This window comes from Notolabrus celidotus, chromosome 8 (assembly GCF_009762535.1).
Source record: "Notolabrus celidotus isolate fNotCel1 chromosome 8, fNotCel1.pri, whole genome shotgun sequence".
In the NCBI taxonomy this organism is placed as follows: domain Eukaryota; kingdom Metazoa; phylum Chordata; class Actinopteri; order Labriformes; family Labridae; genus Notolabrus; species Notolabrus celidotus.
The window spans coordinates 20,253,834-20,271,555 of record NC_048279.1 but is presented as its reverse complement, the minus strand read 5'-3'; the positions used below and the strand labels follow the sequence as shown (position 1 = coordinate 20,271,555).

The 17,722-nt window shown below is 40.8% G+C and overlaps 1 protein-coding gene across 1 annotated transcript in view; it reads right to left on the bottom strand.

Annotated features, from left to right (window-relative positions):
- The window catches only part of LOC117816905 (short transient receptor potential channel 7-like), an 87,794-nt gene that overhangs the window by 21,840 nt on the left and 48,232 nt on the right, over positions 1-17,722 (bottom strand). The window contains 6 exon segments of the mRNA XM_034689287.1: positions 4,369-4,519; positions 4,522-4,617; positions 4,620-4,631; positions 6,215-6,448; positions 7,711-7,927; positions 13,598-13,762. Coding sequence (XP_034545178.1) covers positions 4,369-4,519; positions 4,522-4,617; positions 4,620-4,631; positions 6,215-6,448; positions 7,711-7,927; positions 13,598-13,762 — 875 coding nt within the window.

The following is a 17,722-nucleotide window of genomic DNA, read 5'->3' as shown; positions in this document are numbered from 1 at the left end:
CCTCTTTTTTCCACCTGTCTGTCCACCTTTTTGTCGGCTAACTCCCTCTCCGTCTGTCTTCTGATCACGTTGCCTGGATCTTCAGCTCCATGTGGGTAGCCAAGCAGAACTCACAGTCTCTAAGACCCTTAGGCCGGGCAAGGAGAGAGAGAGGAGTGACTGTACATGCACAGCACTGAGGAGGCTGGAGAGACAGCACAAGGCCCCTTACACTAGTATTCCTATCATAGACCTTCTATTATTAGAGATTGTAGAGTGGACTTTGAGCAGGTCGGCAACACATAATAACACAAAGGGGATGGGTTTATGTGAGGACACAGGTTGTTATAAGTCTGGTGAATTTCCACATACAACTAATGCCACACAAATGCAAAAATTACAAGTGTGTGGTGTTGATGCATCTTATTTTTTACCACATAGCTCACTAGCATGTGGTAAGTGATATACAAGTGCATCTAGATCATTTTGGTTAGAGAAAAGTGTGTGAAAAAACAGTGCTGATAAGGTAACCCTTGTGTGATTTTATACCAGTGAGAAATAAGTTTATAACAAGAACACAAACAGATTTAAGTGCTAGCAGTTGTACTGACAGGCGACAATAAAATGGCAGAGAAAATACATCTGGTGGTAGAGTTTCCCAGGAAACCTGCAGCCTGTTGCACCAGCTGTGCGTAAACTCAAACGTAGCCTAGTTTGAACGTAATTTCTCATTTAGGATGGAGTTTACACTCTACTAACTTTTTGGGGCGTTGCACCAGTTCAGATAGTTCCAATGTCAGCCTAAGTTACAACGTAATTCTTACACTTGGCTCCTATAAGGTGTAAAGTCCTCCATAGAGTATATCTGCTGCAATGGTGCGTCGTTTTGAAAGGTGGGATGAATTGGAGGATGAGGAGATACAGAGGGTTCTCACAGCTATAATATGTCTGCAACGCGATATCCAAGAGAGAGATTACATCCTTTGGTAAAATATGATGACCAAGATTTGCGCTTCTGAGTATTAACGTATGTTGTAGTTGATAATTTTACCATTTGAAGTCACTGTTATTATAGACACTGCAGATTAATGATTTAGGCTGTAGTTATCACTTTACTTTAGTTTGATTCGGCTGTTGGTCAGTTCCGAGAAGATAAGGCACGAAAAATAACACATAAAATCCCTGCATCAAAATTGGTGCTTTCCTCTGATTGGCTGCTGGAAGTTTCAACATCATATCTGCGACAATGTTTTGGTTATTTAGATGTTACAGCCTTCTAGTTAAGATGAACTATACGTCTCTGTGGTGCAACCAAACAATGACACAACTTAAGTTACAAACTGACTAGTTTCAACGTCTGGTTTAGTGACAACTTTACACTCTAACTTAGGACACAACTCACACACTGCTGGTGCAACAGGCTGCTGATCATTAAATCTTTACAGCCTGCAAGTATATCCAGGAACAACAAGGTGATGGTAATGCTCTCATTTTTTGGTTTAATTCTTTCATTCGGATCTATCTTAGAGGGAACACTTGAAGCAAAGGAAACCATTAGACCAGATAACTGAAAAAGAAAAAAAAACAACCAGGGGCAGCGAACAAGCCTTTTAGCACAAGGTTAAGGCCTATGAGGAGACAGGTGTTGACATCTGACAGCACTTTACAACAGTTAGAATCCTGATAATATAAAATGAACTGAAGGCAAAACTTCAAGTCGTATTCTGGACTCGCTTTCTTAACCTGTTCTGCACTGATATGAAAACCTGCAGACAAGTTTGGGGACTGATAACCAAACATGCCAAAAGACAGAGCAATCTGTGACTTCGTTATTCAAAGCTGTCTGGAAGCTACAATGTGTGAACCTGAACCCTAACCTACCCGATAAAAAGCCTCACTTACACCAACTTTTCATTTCTACTTCATCAAAATAAGAAGAATGTGTCACTGCGGTCTAACTTGTAAAGCATACTTCACTCTATTGGATTGAGATGACATCAGGTTTAAACCTGCAGATGTCTTCCCTTGAGAAAATGAAGAATGATGTGTGACAGGGAGACACCTCAGAGAGGGTTTTCATTTTCTGATGAATGATGATAAACAGACTTGCTGAGAGATTCTATCAGCAGCCTGAGATGGAAAACTTTCCTATAAATATCAGACACGTTCATTGAGAGATCCAACATCAATCTTTTGCAGCTGATGTGAGAGGAACATCCAGACACACACAGATAAGCTTAAATGAAGAAGGGAGGCAGAGACATTGATGTTTAGATTCAAGTTTGGCAGGATACAAATATTGGCTGAACTTCAAATTCCATGTTGCTGATATGAAGAAAATGAAAGTGAAAGAAAGCATGTTGTAGTTGATTTATGCACTGCAGCTCTCAAGTGCTATACATCAGTAAAATATGCACTTGACTGCTTGAAATGTGAGTGTTGCGATTGAGTTAAATGCAACACTTTAGCAGGTAAGTGTACTAAGAGTGTTTTTACTGAAGGACTCTTGAGTAATAACATATTAACCCTAGAACACTATCGCCGGGTGATTTTCACCCGAGCAAACAGATTTACATGATTTTCATTATGTTGCGTTTGTCTGAGTGTCATGGGTCCCTAGGTAGCTTCAGCATCGTCTTTGAAGTCTTTTAAGGCGTGGGTGTTTCCCTTCTCCAAAACCCGCTTTTTCCTACAGGCACGTGTTCGGGTGATTTTCACCGTTTTTTGTTTCTCTTTCCTGCAGCTTTTTGTGTGTCAAGGAGACTGTGCCTTCACCAGGGAAGTCTCAAATGTCCCAGGAATGGATGGACTGAACACCAAGTTTCCAGTCTCATTATTTTTTGTTTTAGAAATTTTTGGTCGAGAATTCCAAATTTTCAGTAATTTTGGAGCATTTTTATATATGTTCCCCCATGATACATTTTTTTCATTTTGTTAGACATGGCACAGCTTAGAATAAAAGAACACGACTCTAATTTGTCATGTATGGTAATATTTGATATATTTTGATGACAAGTACTTTTTATTGGGTATGTTATATCAGGTAAAAAACACCTCGCGTTAGTGATGGTGTTTCTAATTTTAGCGATAGTGTTCTAGTGTTAAGATGAACTGAACCTACTCATTAAGGTTTACTGTGGAGTTACGAGAGTACTGAATATGCAAACAAATGTGATGACATCACGTTTCTTTCTGCACCCTGATATTTTATTAAATGATGGGTAAAGCTCTTTTGACTCCGAGAAACTTTAACAAATAGTTTCGACTGACATCAAAAACTTCTGAGACACTGTCAAGACATCTCCCAAAGCTCCTCTCGCTCTCAGCACTTTCACATCCGAATTGATCCAGAACCAAAAGGATCTGAAGGAATCAATAGGCCTGAGATTTTTTTGCCCCATTCTTAACTGCATGCCAAATCAAGGTTATTTATCAAACGCGAGGCATTTAGATTTTAACACTATTGATGCTTTTGCCCAGACAGAATCTGTCATCGGTATCTCTCACCTCCACCTGCCACAAATGTTTACTTTGTGTTTAGTAAGTAGTAGTTTTTATGGGAGGCAGAAGTGTGGATCTCTCTGCTTCACATAACTTTGTTAACCCTACGAGACCAAACTATTACTCTACAGTGTCTGTTATAGATTTATGGTTAGGTTCATCCCATTCACCATTCTCCAATTAAACACAATCAAACAGCCTGATTGCTGTTATACACCGGAGGGAAGATTAGAGTTCGATCCCTGCCACTGATAAAGCACAGAGGATTTAATGAACCCAGCAAACAGCCTCATCAAAGAGGACATGTGCCGATTGAGATCATCCCCAGGATTTACGCCTTCAATGGCTTAGTTTAGCAGTCACATGGGACCCAAATCAGATACTTCTGATGTGAGTTCTATTTCTTTTTTACAGTCAATACCGGTATCAAACGGTCAGAGCAGGGCAATTAATTAGCTATAATGGGCTTGTACAGACATGTAGATGTCACACACAATCATATGTGACACAGAAGATGATTGAGCTTTTAAGGGGCTCATCCTGAAAATGTGGAGTACCCTTCCTAAATGTTTTTAAGCTTCACTCTCTGTTGTAGCTTTTTACAGGCATCTTAAAACGAATTTATTTAATCTGTCCTTCACTTTGCCTCCTGCCGTGTAGTGTTTGTAATTATGCATGATTATGATTTATTGCTTGCTTTCATTTGGCTGTTTTTATGGCTGCTTATTTAAACAGTTTTACTCTTGTGAGGCTTGTGACCTTGCTCTTTTCAAGGCCCTGCATATGTAAACTTTACTTACCTCTTAACAAATGCTAAGACATAACCACCAGCTACTCACAGTGTCACACATCTGAAGAAAAACACTTCTGCTGCCAGGTATTACTCACGTGGTGAAGGCAGGATTGTACTTGGCTCCCAGGTAGTACGAGTACAGGTTGAACATGCCAATCATGAAGGCCACAAACACCATGATGAAGATGACCATGAACTTGAAGATATCTTTGACCGTACGCCCCAGAGAGATCTGCAGAGGGCCAAGCTCTCATTGGCTGGAAGGATGTAGGCGATGCGAGAGAAACTGAGCACCACAGCAATAGCGTACAGACCCTCTGAGATGATCTGGGGGTCTGAGGGCGCCACTTGTTCCTGGCTGGAGGAGAGGAAGAAAAAAAAAGAGAGTGGTTGAGTAAGCTACCAATGTTTCATCTAAATGAGCTTCTGCAGAGTCAAACCTGAGGGAAAGTGTTTGAGTCTCAGGGTAACTGGTTAGTTGGCCGTTTGGAAAATTAAAGAGGCCTCTACTTCAGATTTCATCCTGATATTTTCTCACTTAATAAATTCTGCTGCATTAAGTATGCAAGGAAAATTTAAATGTAATGACCTTTAAATCAGCTAATGATCTTGCACAGCAGCATATGGACTGAGGATTCTAAAATGTATTGAGATCAGACTTAAAATGTATCAGAGGGTTGTTCAATATCACATTTTTTTCATATTGCATTGTTGAACATTGTGTGGTATTGAATACTTCTTTGGCTAGATGTTATGCTCAGAGCTGTTCGTCTCAGAGCAAACTTGTGGTTATAGAAGGATCTGAATGCTCTAAAGAGTATAATCTTGGCTTTGAAGAAGGAGAACGTATAGCAGTAAGAAGGATTGAGCATGTCATTAGATTATGGAGGGATAGAGGGAAAGAAGGAGGGAAGAAAATGAGAATGAGACTGTTGGACAGCAATGAAAACATATAAAGGGAATTGACCATTGTTTTAATTAAAAGCGTGACTTCATGAGTATGTATCATGCACAATGTTTGCACTGTTCAGTGAGGACATAGAAGTATATGAGTAACTCTAAGAAAGACGACACAACCTCCAGTATACCATCATCTTTATCTCATCCTCATGTGTCATGTCAGACTCACACCACCAGATGACAGCACTGATGAAGGTTCCCTTGGTAGGCCACAATACAGTCCAGTCTAACCTACAGCAGTGCTTTAATGAGCTGCAGAGAAGTTTGACTTCAGGATGTGGAGTGAAAGCATAAGAGCCTCGTGATCTTGTAGGTTTCTCACCTTGTACAAAACAACAGTCAATCACATGCACAGACTCTTCATGTGTACTCAGAATGTCTAAGCACGGATTTTTGTTCAGCATGTCGGCTCCACCCACTGAATGTGGAGTCCTGCCATCCTTACAATGATTACACAGGACAATGTGTTTGAATGTGCTTGAGGCACTTGAGGATCGACATTCAGAAATTCAACTTTTTTCCAGACAACAAATCCACTCTCACCTTCTGGTGCCCCCGCTCAGGGTTTGAGTTAATCCTGACATTTCTATACAAATATTCATCTGATTTGCTACCTTATCAGTGATTGGGGTAACAGACTGATTCAAGCACCTTGTGAAAGTGTTTACATTTTATCTTGTGTTGTCAAATTGGCCTTTTATGGGGAAAGCTGTCTGGTAGATAAGAAGTTAAACAGTTTTTTGCAAAATTGTGCTGCAGAAAGAGACAAATTATTAAAGGAAGTGGATAGATACCGTCAACAGAGGCTAAGACAACAAAGATGAGGGTAAGCATACATAAACTCATATAAGACTACCTTATCGTTGAAATATTTTGTGCATAAACAGCCAAATAATGTTTTAAGAATCAGTAAACTTAAAGAAATGTGAATAGAAATCAGGAAAACATTAATTTCTTACAGTATATCTGAATTTTGCTCACCGTATGTGAAGTAAGCGACTTCCTCAGGCAGGGATGCGTTGCTGAGGTCTTCGTCGGGTACATGCATGTCAACATACTGTTGGGCTTTGGTCGCCTTGAGGAAGGCCATGAAGCGTGCCGTGAAAGACGCCACAAAGATGGACAACATGCCAAAGTCCAGAACGTTCCACAGATGCATGATGTACTCTCTGGGACCATCGCTCCAGATCTCCTTACACTCTGACCAGATCATACCTGAGGAAGGATGGCACACACATGGATGAATACATAATGACAAGATGGATAACACAGCTGCACAAAGTTGAAGAGGCTCTATCAGACGCTCAAACAGAAAAAAAGTTTCTGCATGCACGGATATGCCCAAACAACAGATGTCTACAACAAAGCTAATAACTTAAACCCGACCACTCAAACATCTCCATTTAGAGCTCAGGTGCACAAAAACACACACAGTCAGTGGAAAGCCTGATTCCTCCCACACAACCACTCTGTCATTCTCCATTTGGAGCCGAAAATTGCTTACTGAAAAGGGAACCCTGATCAGTATCATCTCTATAACAATTACTGGGCCTTCAAAGCATGCGGCTGGAATTACAATTACCCTGCTCTACCCAGGCCATCACTCACTACACACACACTCATGGGGAAAACACACCGAGGGAAAACACACACAAGCACCTGCTGCCCAAAAATTACCATGCCTGGGAAAAGAATGGCGCCATTACACGTAAACAAATAAAAGCAGAACCATATGTGCACCAACATACAGAAACCACTCACCCTATCATATGTGTGTGTCTGTGTGTGTGTGTGTTTCAGTGAGTGTAGAAAGAAAGAGGAACATCAGCAGATGGGAAGCAGCTGAGGTCTGACAGATATTGCCATGGGCTATTTATCTGTTGAGTTGGTCTATGTTTTCCTGTCATCCCTGTCTTTTCCCTTGCCTTCTCAAGCCTGTCTTCTTCTCTCCCCCCCTCCCTTTACTTTCATCTGGCTCCTTCAACTGCTTCTTCATCTCTCTTCTCTCCACCCTGCCCTCTAATCTTTCCTCAGCAACCAGCTCTAAAGTGAACCTCCATATGTCCCTCCAGTTTCCAACCGGGAAACTTCAATTTGATTGAATTGGAGGATAAAAGAGGAAGAGTTGTTTATGGTGTACACCTTTGCTTTCATCCACTTGGTTGGTATGTTGCTGCATACTTTCTTTTTAAATTGTGCCTCATACCAAAGTTTGGAAAAATAGTTCAGCTTCTTTTTTTCTGGGGAGGTTTGGGTTGTAAATAAGTCAGTCAGAAAGAACATCCACCAGGAAAGTTTCTTCCTTGACTCTTGTATGGGACTTCTTTATCTGCTTTGACAGGGACTATCTTACCTTCATTAGCATTTTAAATTGAGTTGTACTGTGCATACTTAAAAAAACTACAACATCATCATATGGACTGAAGGTTTTAAGAAGGCGACAAAGAGGGCAAATAATGGACCAATAGATGACTCACCAAGGACCCACTTCATGATCAACATCTCCGTCCAGGAGAACTGGGTGGTTTTGACTCTGAACACCTGTCTGGGGTGGTCTGTGATGGTCTCGTTGGGCAGGTTCTTGACTCCCTCGAAGCGGTCCGAAGCATTGACCACCAGCAGACCCAAGAAGATAGTGAAGGAGACTGCATGAGCCACGAACTTCATGAAGGGGCTCCTCAGGATCTGACCCAGCTGGAAGTAAGAACAGTCAGGTTATAACTATTCTGCTGATTCTGTTTCTGATTCTGATAATTACATCTGTTCCTTGGTGAACCTGTGATGTTTGAATACTTATAAGGAACAAATGGTTTCTGAAGGTTGGAGATAAAACTCGGACATTAGGTTGGAGCACAACGAGCTGTTAAAATGGTACAAACACATAATCAGCTCATAAGTAAATCTAATGAACTTGTTGCAGATGGTTTCCTGTATAACGATTTTAATACACAGAGCGAGATTTGCACTAGAAGGTCTCCTAACCAACTCCTCTATGAACAGCTTAATACCATGGGTTTTATAGCTCTTTTTTTGCCTCCACCTGTTCCTTATAACACCAAATAGATCCACTGAGGCTATGAATTAATGGTTATCTTTATCTGTCTGTGTTTTAGAGTTGGGCAGGGAGCTGTCAGAACTTTTCCCATTGAATGAGCTCAGGGTTTATCACCTTTGAAACTGCACACTTTCATTTCATCCGATGCAACGATAACAGTTAGTGTGGCTTTAAAAGTGTCATGAAGAGATGAACTCTAAAATAAAATGAAACTTTATTCATATTTAGTTTTTAATTTGCTCATATGAATTATTCAGCTATTGCGTAATCCTTTCTCAACAGTCATTTGCAGAGCATTCTGAAGCCATCATTATTTACTCCTCATCCATTGCCACGGCAATGGTGCAGTTTTGTGTGCAATCCTGCCACCTATTGATCTGTGAAATACAGGAAACAGGGAACAGCTTAAAAAAACATCTCCATACTGGTCCTAGCCTAAAATGTGTTGCCCTTGTTTTCTGACACACCCACTTCATTCTGTCATGAATATGTTTGATCATGTTATCTTATCTTAAATCACTTGGCTTGTTAAAAAACTACTACAAACAAGTAAAAAAAAAACCCAAAACATCTGTTTTAGATAACTTTGAGTTTGTACATTTTTTCAGAGATTCTGTTCCTCAGAGATAAAATCAGAAAAGCACCACTACACAACCATTTCAGCAAGCAAACAGCAGCTGTTGTAACTCACTGATGTGCTAAACCCCCGATCACTTTCACAGCCACTTAATGACAGATTAACTACATAGTAAACGGTTATTTGTGAAAATGCAACACATGGGGAAAATATGATGCAACATGGTGGTGAACGAGACACACACACACACCTCCAACCCCGTCTTTGTGGTTTCAACGTTTGCCTCTCTCTAAACCTGCTGCGTTCAATATTAACTACTCACAGGATATCTCTACTCTCTGCATGCACAATGACACATTGGATGCAGTAGCTGTCCTCTTACCACACAAATGATTAGACCACGAGGGAAAGGGTTGTCTGGTTAATCTTAACCCTGCAAGCCTCCTATGAAACTCCTCCTGCCACTAGGATGGTCGAGACTCATTTATTTATCCTATCTTTCACCACAATAATAATGATCCGTTTAAGCCCTCCGGCTGAATCAAGATAGTCATCACAGATATGGATGACTGCTGTGTGAGGACTGCTGACATGGATGGTTTCTTTTTTTATTGGTGTGGTGGTGACAAGGGCTGATCTTTGTTCCTATTTCAGGACAGAGGCAATTAGCAAAAAAAAGGTGTGATTTAAAAGGGAAAGGAGCTGCTCTTTCCTTTATCATTTACTAACACTTTTTCACCTGGGTGGATCATATCTGATGTGTGATGTGTGCAGACAGGCATCCACTCAGAGTAATTACTTATCTTGATACCAGGAAACACCTTCTGTCACGCTGTAGATAATAGGAGCACTTTGTGTTTGATGACAGTAAATTATAGGGATCCCCACATGTGTGGACAATACTGAGCCTCTGTTCTTACTGTTGCTACTCTCTCTGTAACTCAAACACACACACAACCCCCTTCACCAGGACACATTATTATAATCACATACTTGACTACAGAATGTATGAATGAAACACTCTAGTTTACTACTTTTATTTGGGTTCCTTATTCCCTTGCTTCCTTCCCATTTCACTAATTAGTTAAGGTATAGTTCCTAAATAACAAGATGCAACAAATTGATCCAAGCCGTAGAGGTCTGATGAGAAAGAGCAGCTGAGTGATTGCTTGACTGAACCATGTAGCTTGCTGTATGAAAAATGAACTCAGCAGTCTTTCACCGGCAATTTCCTACAAATACTTTATAACATCTGTTTTCTGTCACTGGGAAAGACTAAAGCTTTTCCTATTTTGCACCTTTCAATGCGTGCCACCTCATTATCAGCATGTTTCATCATTTCTCACTCCTTTCACTCAATAAGAGTCGTTCAATATCAAATAGGCATCTGTTTTTCATCAGCCTCCGAGCATGTCTCTTTGATGGCTTAATACTAACTCATGAGCTACAGAAATTTTAATATCTCCTTTATCACTCCCTGCTGATAAGAAATGTGGTTTGCTTTGAGGGTTCTTGTAATAATTTGTAGCGGCAGTGTGAGAATGGAGAATATTATGAGCAATAAGAGATGAGCAGACTGTGAGATGAGCAGAACAAAATTACAAGATAAGCCTCAGGTGAAGGAAGACACACAAGTAGGGAGGTCCCAGTCCAAGCCTTAACTAATGGATCAGAGTGTATCTGAGCAATTTAGGTTGAAGCGGGGTTTCTTGCATGCACACTTGTTTCTCGGATCTCATTAAGCAGATCATATAAAACAGATTATGTATCATTTTTTACAGCAAAGCTAGCTGGACTAAGTTTAATGGAAAAAGCTGAATACGTATTTAGTTATTGTGTTTACTTTAGGTATTTTAGTTAAGTGAATAAATAAATAAAAATAGGCAGATACTCAACTACAAGAAATCGGATCAGGGGCCAAAAAGCTGATCTGAACATCCCCACACAGAAAAATGTGGTGTGAGGTTTTTTTCTTCTTCTTTGTTTCCATCATCTCATCATTATCAAATCCATTTAATATACCTTTATGTCACTGTTGAGCAGCCATGAGCATGCATCATGCATACATGATGCATGAATAAACATTAATTTTGTTTCCAGTCACAGTTTGATTTGTAATTCGGCTTTTTTTTTTTCCAAGATATATTTTTAGGCTTTTTTTTGCCTTTATTGATAGGAAAGCTGAAGAGAGACAGGAAACGTGGGGAGTAGAGAGTGGGGGAAGACATGCAGCAAATGGTCCACCGGCCGGGAGTCGAACCAGCGACCTCTGTGACGAAGAATATAGCCTCTATACGTGCATTGACCGCTAGGCCACCATCAACCCTGTAATTCAGCTTTTTAAATCTGAAATAACTTTTGTCAAGTTTTGAACTGGTCCTTTAAAATTGTAATAGTAATAATAGTAACAACTGTAACTTTAATAATAACAATAATATTGTATAAATAATAGTTTTGACTCTGTTATCTTGTCAGTTTGGTTAGTATTTGTATGATTGTACAGACATGAAGGGACATGTAGAGATGCAAAGACACATTAACATTCACTGCTATTTTCTGACACAATGAGATCAGAAGCAGCTCTCGTCACATGATTAAATTCATGTCTCTCTGGTGGAGACGCTCTCAATGTCACTTCTCTCTCATGTGCTCCAGCTCCCCTGCTCTCTGGGTACAAAATTACTAATTCAATAGTCACACCTGACACAACCCACTTGAAGGTAATCAAAAATGTTTTTTTAACCCACGTACACACATACAGACACACGCACACGCACACGCACACACACACACACACACACACACACACACACGCTGAGGTAGAGGATTATTCAGGTTGATGAGTAGATCTGCACTCAGCTCAGTGTGAGTATTTTTGTATGTATGTAGTGTGTGTGTGTGTGTGTGTGTGTGTGTGTGTGTGTGTGTGTGAATATGTACATGTGTGTCATATTGTGTCACTTTACAGATTATAATTTGCTTGATGGAGTATTAACAGCCTGTGATAAATTGCCTCTGGGCCTTGTTATAAAATGATGATTATACAGTAATTTACAAAAAGAAATCTGTGATGTTTTTGTCCAAGCCTGGGATTTTTTCTGTCAGTCACACATTTTGTCTTCAACATTGACAGCTGGTTGAGTTTCAGTGACAGTGACAGTCAACCCCAAAGTTATGTTTTCTCGAGCAATGACTTAGATTGATTGTAATGAGTCACAAAGGTTTGAGGGTGAGAAAGTGTAAAACACAGATGCAAACTTTAACATAGATTTAAGACTAAGATGGCCGGCCAAGTAGCGTGACATCATTTCTAACCCTGAAGTATCAAAAGGGTGTGAAAGGATTTATAGGAGCCATTAATTATTTGAAAGGTATCTATTTTCTGAGATTTAGGGTAGGTTATTGTTTGTATATTTTGTGGTGTTATTTTCTGTTTTGCTTGTTTATGACAGGGGTTCCCAAACTTTTCAGCCCATGACCCCCAAAATATAGGCGCCAAAGACTCACGACCCCACTGTCCCTCAAAGTGATCTAATGTGGCTTCATTTAGCTGGTCTGCAGAAAATTAGCCTACCTAACTGAGCATGTTGCTGTGTTTCCTGTGCCGTTATGAATTAACCTACTGCTACTGATGCTTTTAATAATGAACTGTTCACTAACCCTAAACTTAGGAGTCATCTGGCAAAAAGAAAGGCAGAAAACTCATTACATTTTCTATTTTCAAGGTTTTATTTCAAGTTGAGCAACTATTTTTGGCAATATTCTTTACTATAATGGGTAAAATGTACTATTTATAGATAACTTAAAAGAAAACATTCTGGAAGATATCTCGCAACCCCCAATTTGTGTCTCACGACCCCCCAGGGGCTCCTGACCCACACTTTGGGAACCCCTGGATTATGATATGGTATACAGTGTGTTCATGGTGATTAGCTAAATGGTAGGTCATATGTTAGGGCTGGGGATATTCTATTCATTTAAGCCACCTGTTACCTTTTGTTTGGTGTTGGAGAGAGAGGATGATCAACGTTATCACTTTAATCATCAGTTTTAGGTACTTTATCATGAGTTGATCATCCTTTTTATTTAATAAAAAGTTAAGTGTAATTTGGGGATATCAGGGATTTTTTGGCTTTATTATGTCAGACAGTATACTAGGCCCTACCTCAGGCTCTCAGTGGTATTTTGCTCTATGAAGTCACTACAGGATTGTAATGGTGGTGTTAAAAGTCATTGGCACTTGACCCCCTGGTTCTTGTTTTGGACAATTATCAATATTTTCAAACAGTCAAATGCATGCTTGAATAATTTGGCTCTACAAAGTTGAGAGAATCCCCAGAGAGCTGAGGTCTATATGATTGTTTTGTGATATGCAGGATGCAAGTAATAGCAGGTCATGTTGTTCAGACCTTTTTTACTCCAGTCCTGTTAAGGGAAATTGTAGCAAGACAATTATTCATCAACCCTCAGCCAATGAATCACACTGAGCAGTGTCTGCCTGAAAACAACAGAAAAGAGACTCTACTGTTGGCAAGCTGGACTGTATAAGAAAACTTGATATCAACCATTTCTGCTCTGGTTACAGAAGTTACCATGCCCTGGTAAAAAAAAACAACTTTGTAGAAATAAGACCCAGAGTTAACCTGAAGTCACATGCTTACTGTCAATCATGTTTTGTACCACAATCGTACTGCCTTAACTTGTCTGTGTGTGCGTGCATATGTAATCATACCTTGCTACATGGCATTATCCAATAGGAGATGGCCAGGAAGGGCAGACCCACAGTGACCCCCAACACTGTCCAACACTTCACACCGACAGACTGCTGCCTCAGACCAGGCAGGTTCTCGTACCAGATAGTAAGCAGCTGCTGTTGACAGTTAGGATGGGCGACAAACTGAGGATAGAGACAAAAGACAGGAAAATAAAATCAATGTGTCATAATGGAATGAAGATGTGGGCATTGAGGAAAAGGAACATGAGGGAAAGAAGCAATTAGCTGAAGAAAGACCCTTCAAAAAAGCAATTTGCTTCTCCCACCCAGTCTTCATAAAGCATTTGCATTTATTTTTGATTGTTTCACCAATCCCTTGAGGAATCTGTGAAGTCTTCACAGCAGCAGCACATTGAGCAAACATCTTGACTCTAAATATTCAGCAGCTGAATTGAAATGGCCCAGTGGTCACAGACAGGAGGAAGGTGGCTTATATAACAGGCTGACAGCAGAGACGGATATATATCGGGGCTCATTATCTGGCAGAAAACAAGCCTGCAGATAGAACATATTGAGTATAAAAATCTTCCTGGAGCATCTGATGTTTACAGACAAACACTAAATGCTGCTAACAGGTTCCTGCATCACTTCACACAAATCCTACCGATTATAAGCTCTTGAAAAATCTGTATGTGAGTTTTATGCTTGACGACAAAATACTGCTTGTACATTATTCGTTTTTTAAAGTTTTAAAAGTACATCTGAGAATGCAGGACATTAAGGAGCATTTTAACAGTGTAGTAATGATCCCCACATGGTATCATACCCAGAACATAACACATCAGTGACAGAGTGAGGATAATTACACCAGGACTTGTTTGGAGCAGCACAAGTTAGAACACGTTGCTGTGACACATTTTTTTGTTTAAAAAACCTGGAGTTTATTTTCTTAAGACACAATGGACCTGTACAATTTTATTTCTTACCAGTGATCTTGTTTTGATGGTGCTACCTGATTCAACATAGTTACACTACAGGTGCTTCTTTGTGCTTTCAAATTACGTCAATATATTAAGACTGACATCACTTACAGTATCTCACAAAAGTGAGTACACCCTTCACATTTCTTCAAAAGTTGATGCACAAGAAAGCCTGCAAACAATTTGCTAAAGACAAGCAGACTAAGGACATGGATTACTGGAACCATGTCTTGTGGTCTGATAAGACCAAGATAAGCTTATTTGGTTCAGACAGTGTCAAGCGTGTGTGGCGGTGCCCAGGTGAGGAGTACAAAGACAAGTGTGTGTTGCCTAGAGTCAAGCATGGTGGTGGGAGTGTCATGGTCTGGGTCTGCATGAGTGCTGCCGGCACTGGGGAGCTACAGTTCATTGAGGGAACCATGAATGCCAACATGTACTGTGACATACTGAAGCAGAGCATGATCCCCTCCCTTCAAAAACTGGGCCGCAGGGCAGTATTCCAACATGATAACAACCCCAAACACACCTCCAAGACAGCCACTGCCTTGCTAAAGAAGCTGAGGGTGAAGGTGATGGAGTAGCCAAGCATGTTTCCAGACCTAAACCCCGTTGAGCATCTGTAGGGCATCCTCAAACAGAAGGTGGAGGAGCGCAAGGTCTCTAAAATCCACCAGCTCCGTGATGTCATCATGGAGGAGTGGAAAAGGATTCCAGTGGCAACCTGTGAAGCTCTGGTGAACTCCATGACCAAGAGGGTTAAGGCAGTGCTGGAAAATAATGGTGTACTCACTTTTGTTGCTGGTTGTTTAGACAATTAATGGCTGTGTGTTGAGTTATTTTGAGGGGACAGTAAATTTACACTCTTATACAAGCTGTACACTGACTACTTTACATTATATCAAAGTGTCATTTCTGCGGTGCTGTCCCATTAAACAATAGAATTAAATATGTGCAGAAATGTGAGGGGTGTACTCACTTTTGTGAGATACTGTAGGTCAGAGTATATATAACATACAGTGAAGAGGGCATCTGGTAATTGTACCTAACGTTCAAGGTATTCAAAAGTACCCGAGCGTGCAGGCTGCTTCTCTGTTCAGATCAGATCTGTTGTGTGATTCCTGAGATAAAATGTATTATTCACAGTACACCAAGATTCAAGGCTGCCACTTGGCTGCATTTAGCATGAAAATATATCAACAAACAGGTCAGAGAATCAGTTTTAGAGGCAGTTTGTAAAAGAGAGTAAACAGCAAATAAGAATCACTGAGTGTTTACATTCATTACTTGAGCATGTTTGCTCTGCCAGACGGAGCTTGGTCTGGCTTTACAGCATCTGTTGGCGGAAAAGGAAGAGATAAATGACAGCAGCTAGAGGTCTGCTGAGGAAGGAGAGGATGGATGTTTTTGTTCCTGCTAGAGGAAGGATGCGAACAACAGAGCAATCAATGCTCAGTAGGAGGTCAACCAGCGTAACAGTCCAACTCAGTGTTTGTGGATTGTTTTTCCTCCTCATCAAACATTTGTACAACCGGCCTCCCTTTTGTCAATCCTGCCCTCCCTGGACTTTGGTTAGCCTCTTTCTTTTCTCCCACCATCAATCCTCCCTCATCCCATCTCCTGTCGGCTCTCAGTCATCACATTCACCTAGACTGATGACTGACTGCGCTGCTCCCATGATGCCGATCGAACGCACAGTGTGTGTACAACTGTGCTCGATCATTTCTACATTCAGCAGCTAACCACACACAGCCATCATCACTGTTAACACTGTTTCCCAGTTGTGTCCACTGACCAGTCCATCAACCCAGTGACCCACAACATGAACTCTGCCTGCGCTCGGCCTCATGCTCTTGAAGCAGCATGCTCCACCTGGTTTCCATGGCAATCTCTCCCTCCCTCTTTTCTTGCCTCCCATGTGATTAGCTCTTTGAGAACTGGTCATGCAATTCTGTACAGGAAGAGAACACAAACAGGCTGTGTACTGCCCGCCACAAACACATGCAGCAGCACAAGCACACACACACACACACTGGGGAAATACCTGATTAAAGAAAACTTGGCTTGTGAAGGTCAAACAGAAACCTGTGTGTGTGTGTGTGTGTGTGTGTGTGTGTGTGTGTGTGTGTGTGTGTGTGTGTGTGTGTGTGTGTGTGTGTTTGTGTGTGTGTGTGTGCGCGCGCGTGTGTGTGTGTGTGTGTGTGTGTGTGTGTGTAATAGACAGAGTATGGTACTGGGAAAAGGGGGAAAGGATTAAGTTTGACATTTCGTGAGAACACCTTTGGTCAACAGGGATTAGTTTTTTTGACATAGAGGCCAGTTTGTTGTTTACAGAAGGTCTTCAGGGACCACAATACGCATTATAAAACACAAGAGCATACTGTAAGTACACATGACTAGATCATTCACATACACCTACTTGCTTATGCTCACAAAAAATCATTAGGGGCGTTACAGCTTGTGAAGAGTTGCTGCTTAACGGTTTGGTATTGTCCTCATTAACCATCATTGAAAAATGGGTTTCAACAGTTGTTCTTAAAATCAATGGGAGCTTCATAAGTATACCCTCAGAAGGAAAAGGGGAACTCAACCATTTTCACGTCAACATACTCAGATTGTGAGAACAGTTGTGTAATGTTCTCTAGGAGTGCTAGGAATGTGTATGTTTGGTCAACTAAACAACAAAATAAAGTCAACCTTGCTAGTTGGCATCAGACTTAATAGTCAGTCAAATTAAAGTTTCATTCACATGTCGGTCATATATTGCATCTTAGCCACCATCACTAGCCAAGGCTGTAGCTCCGGTTAACACAGCCTCAATGCTAGAGTTTTCAACTACTCGAATGTAAACAAGCACAGATGATAGATGTAACGAACAGATGGTAGCTTGGTGCAGTTAAACCATTGACTGTATAAAATATGGACGTAGGATCCATGACGTCACCCATCTGTTTCTGAAACTCTGTGTTGAGGCCAATCGCTGGCGGGAGCCATATTGCTGCTGTCGAGCGAGTGTGAAGTAAAGAGGAGGGCTTTGAGCCTCCTAGCCAACAGCTACAGTGTTCCCGCCTGTCAATCACGTCAGCTGTGCCTCTCGTTGGAAAACTTGTAATCTCAACATCTTTGAAAGTACCACGTTAGAAATAAATTCACCCCCGTACAGTGT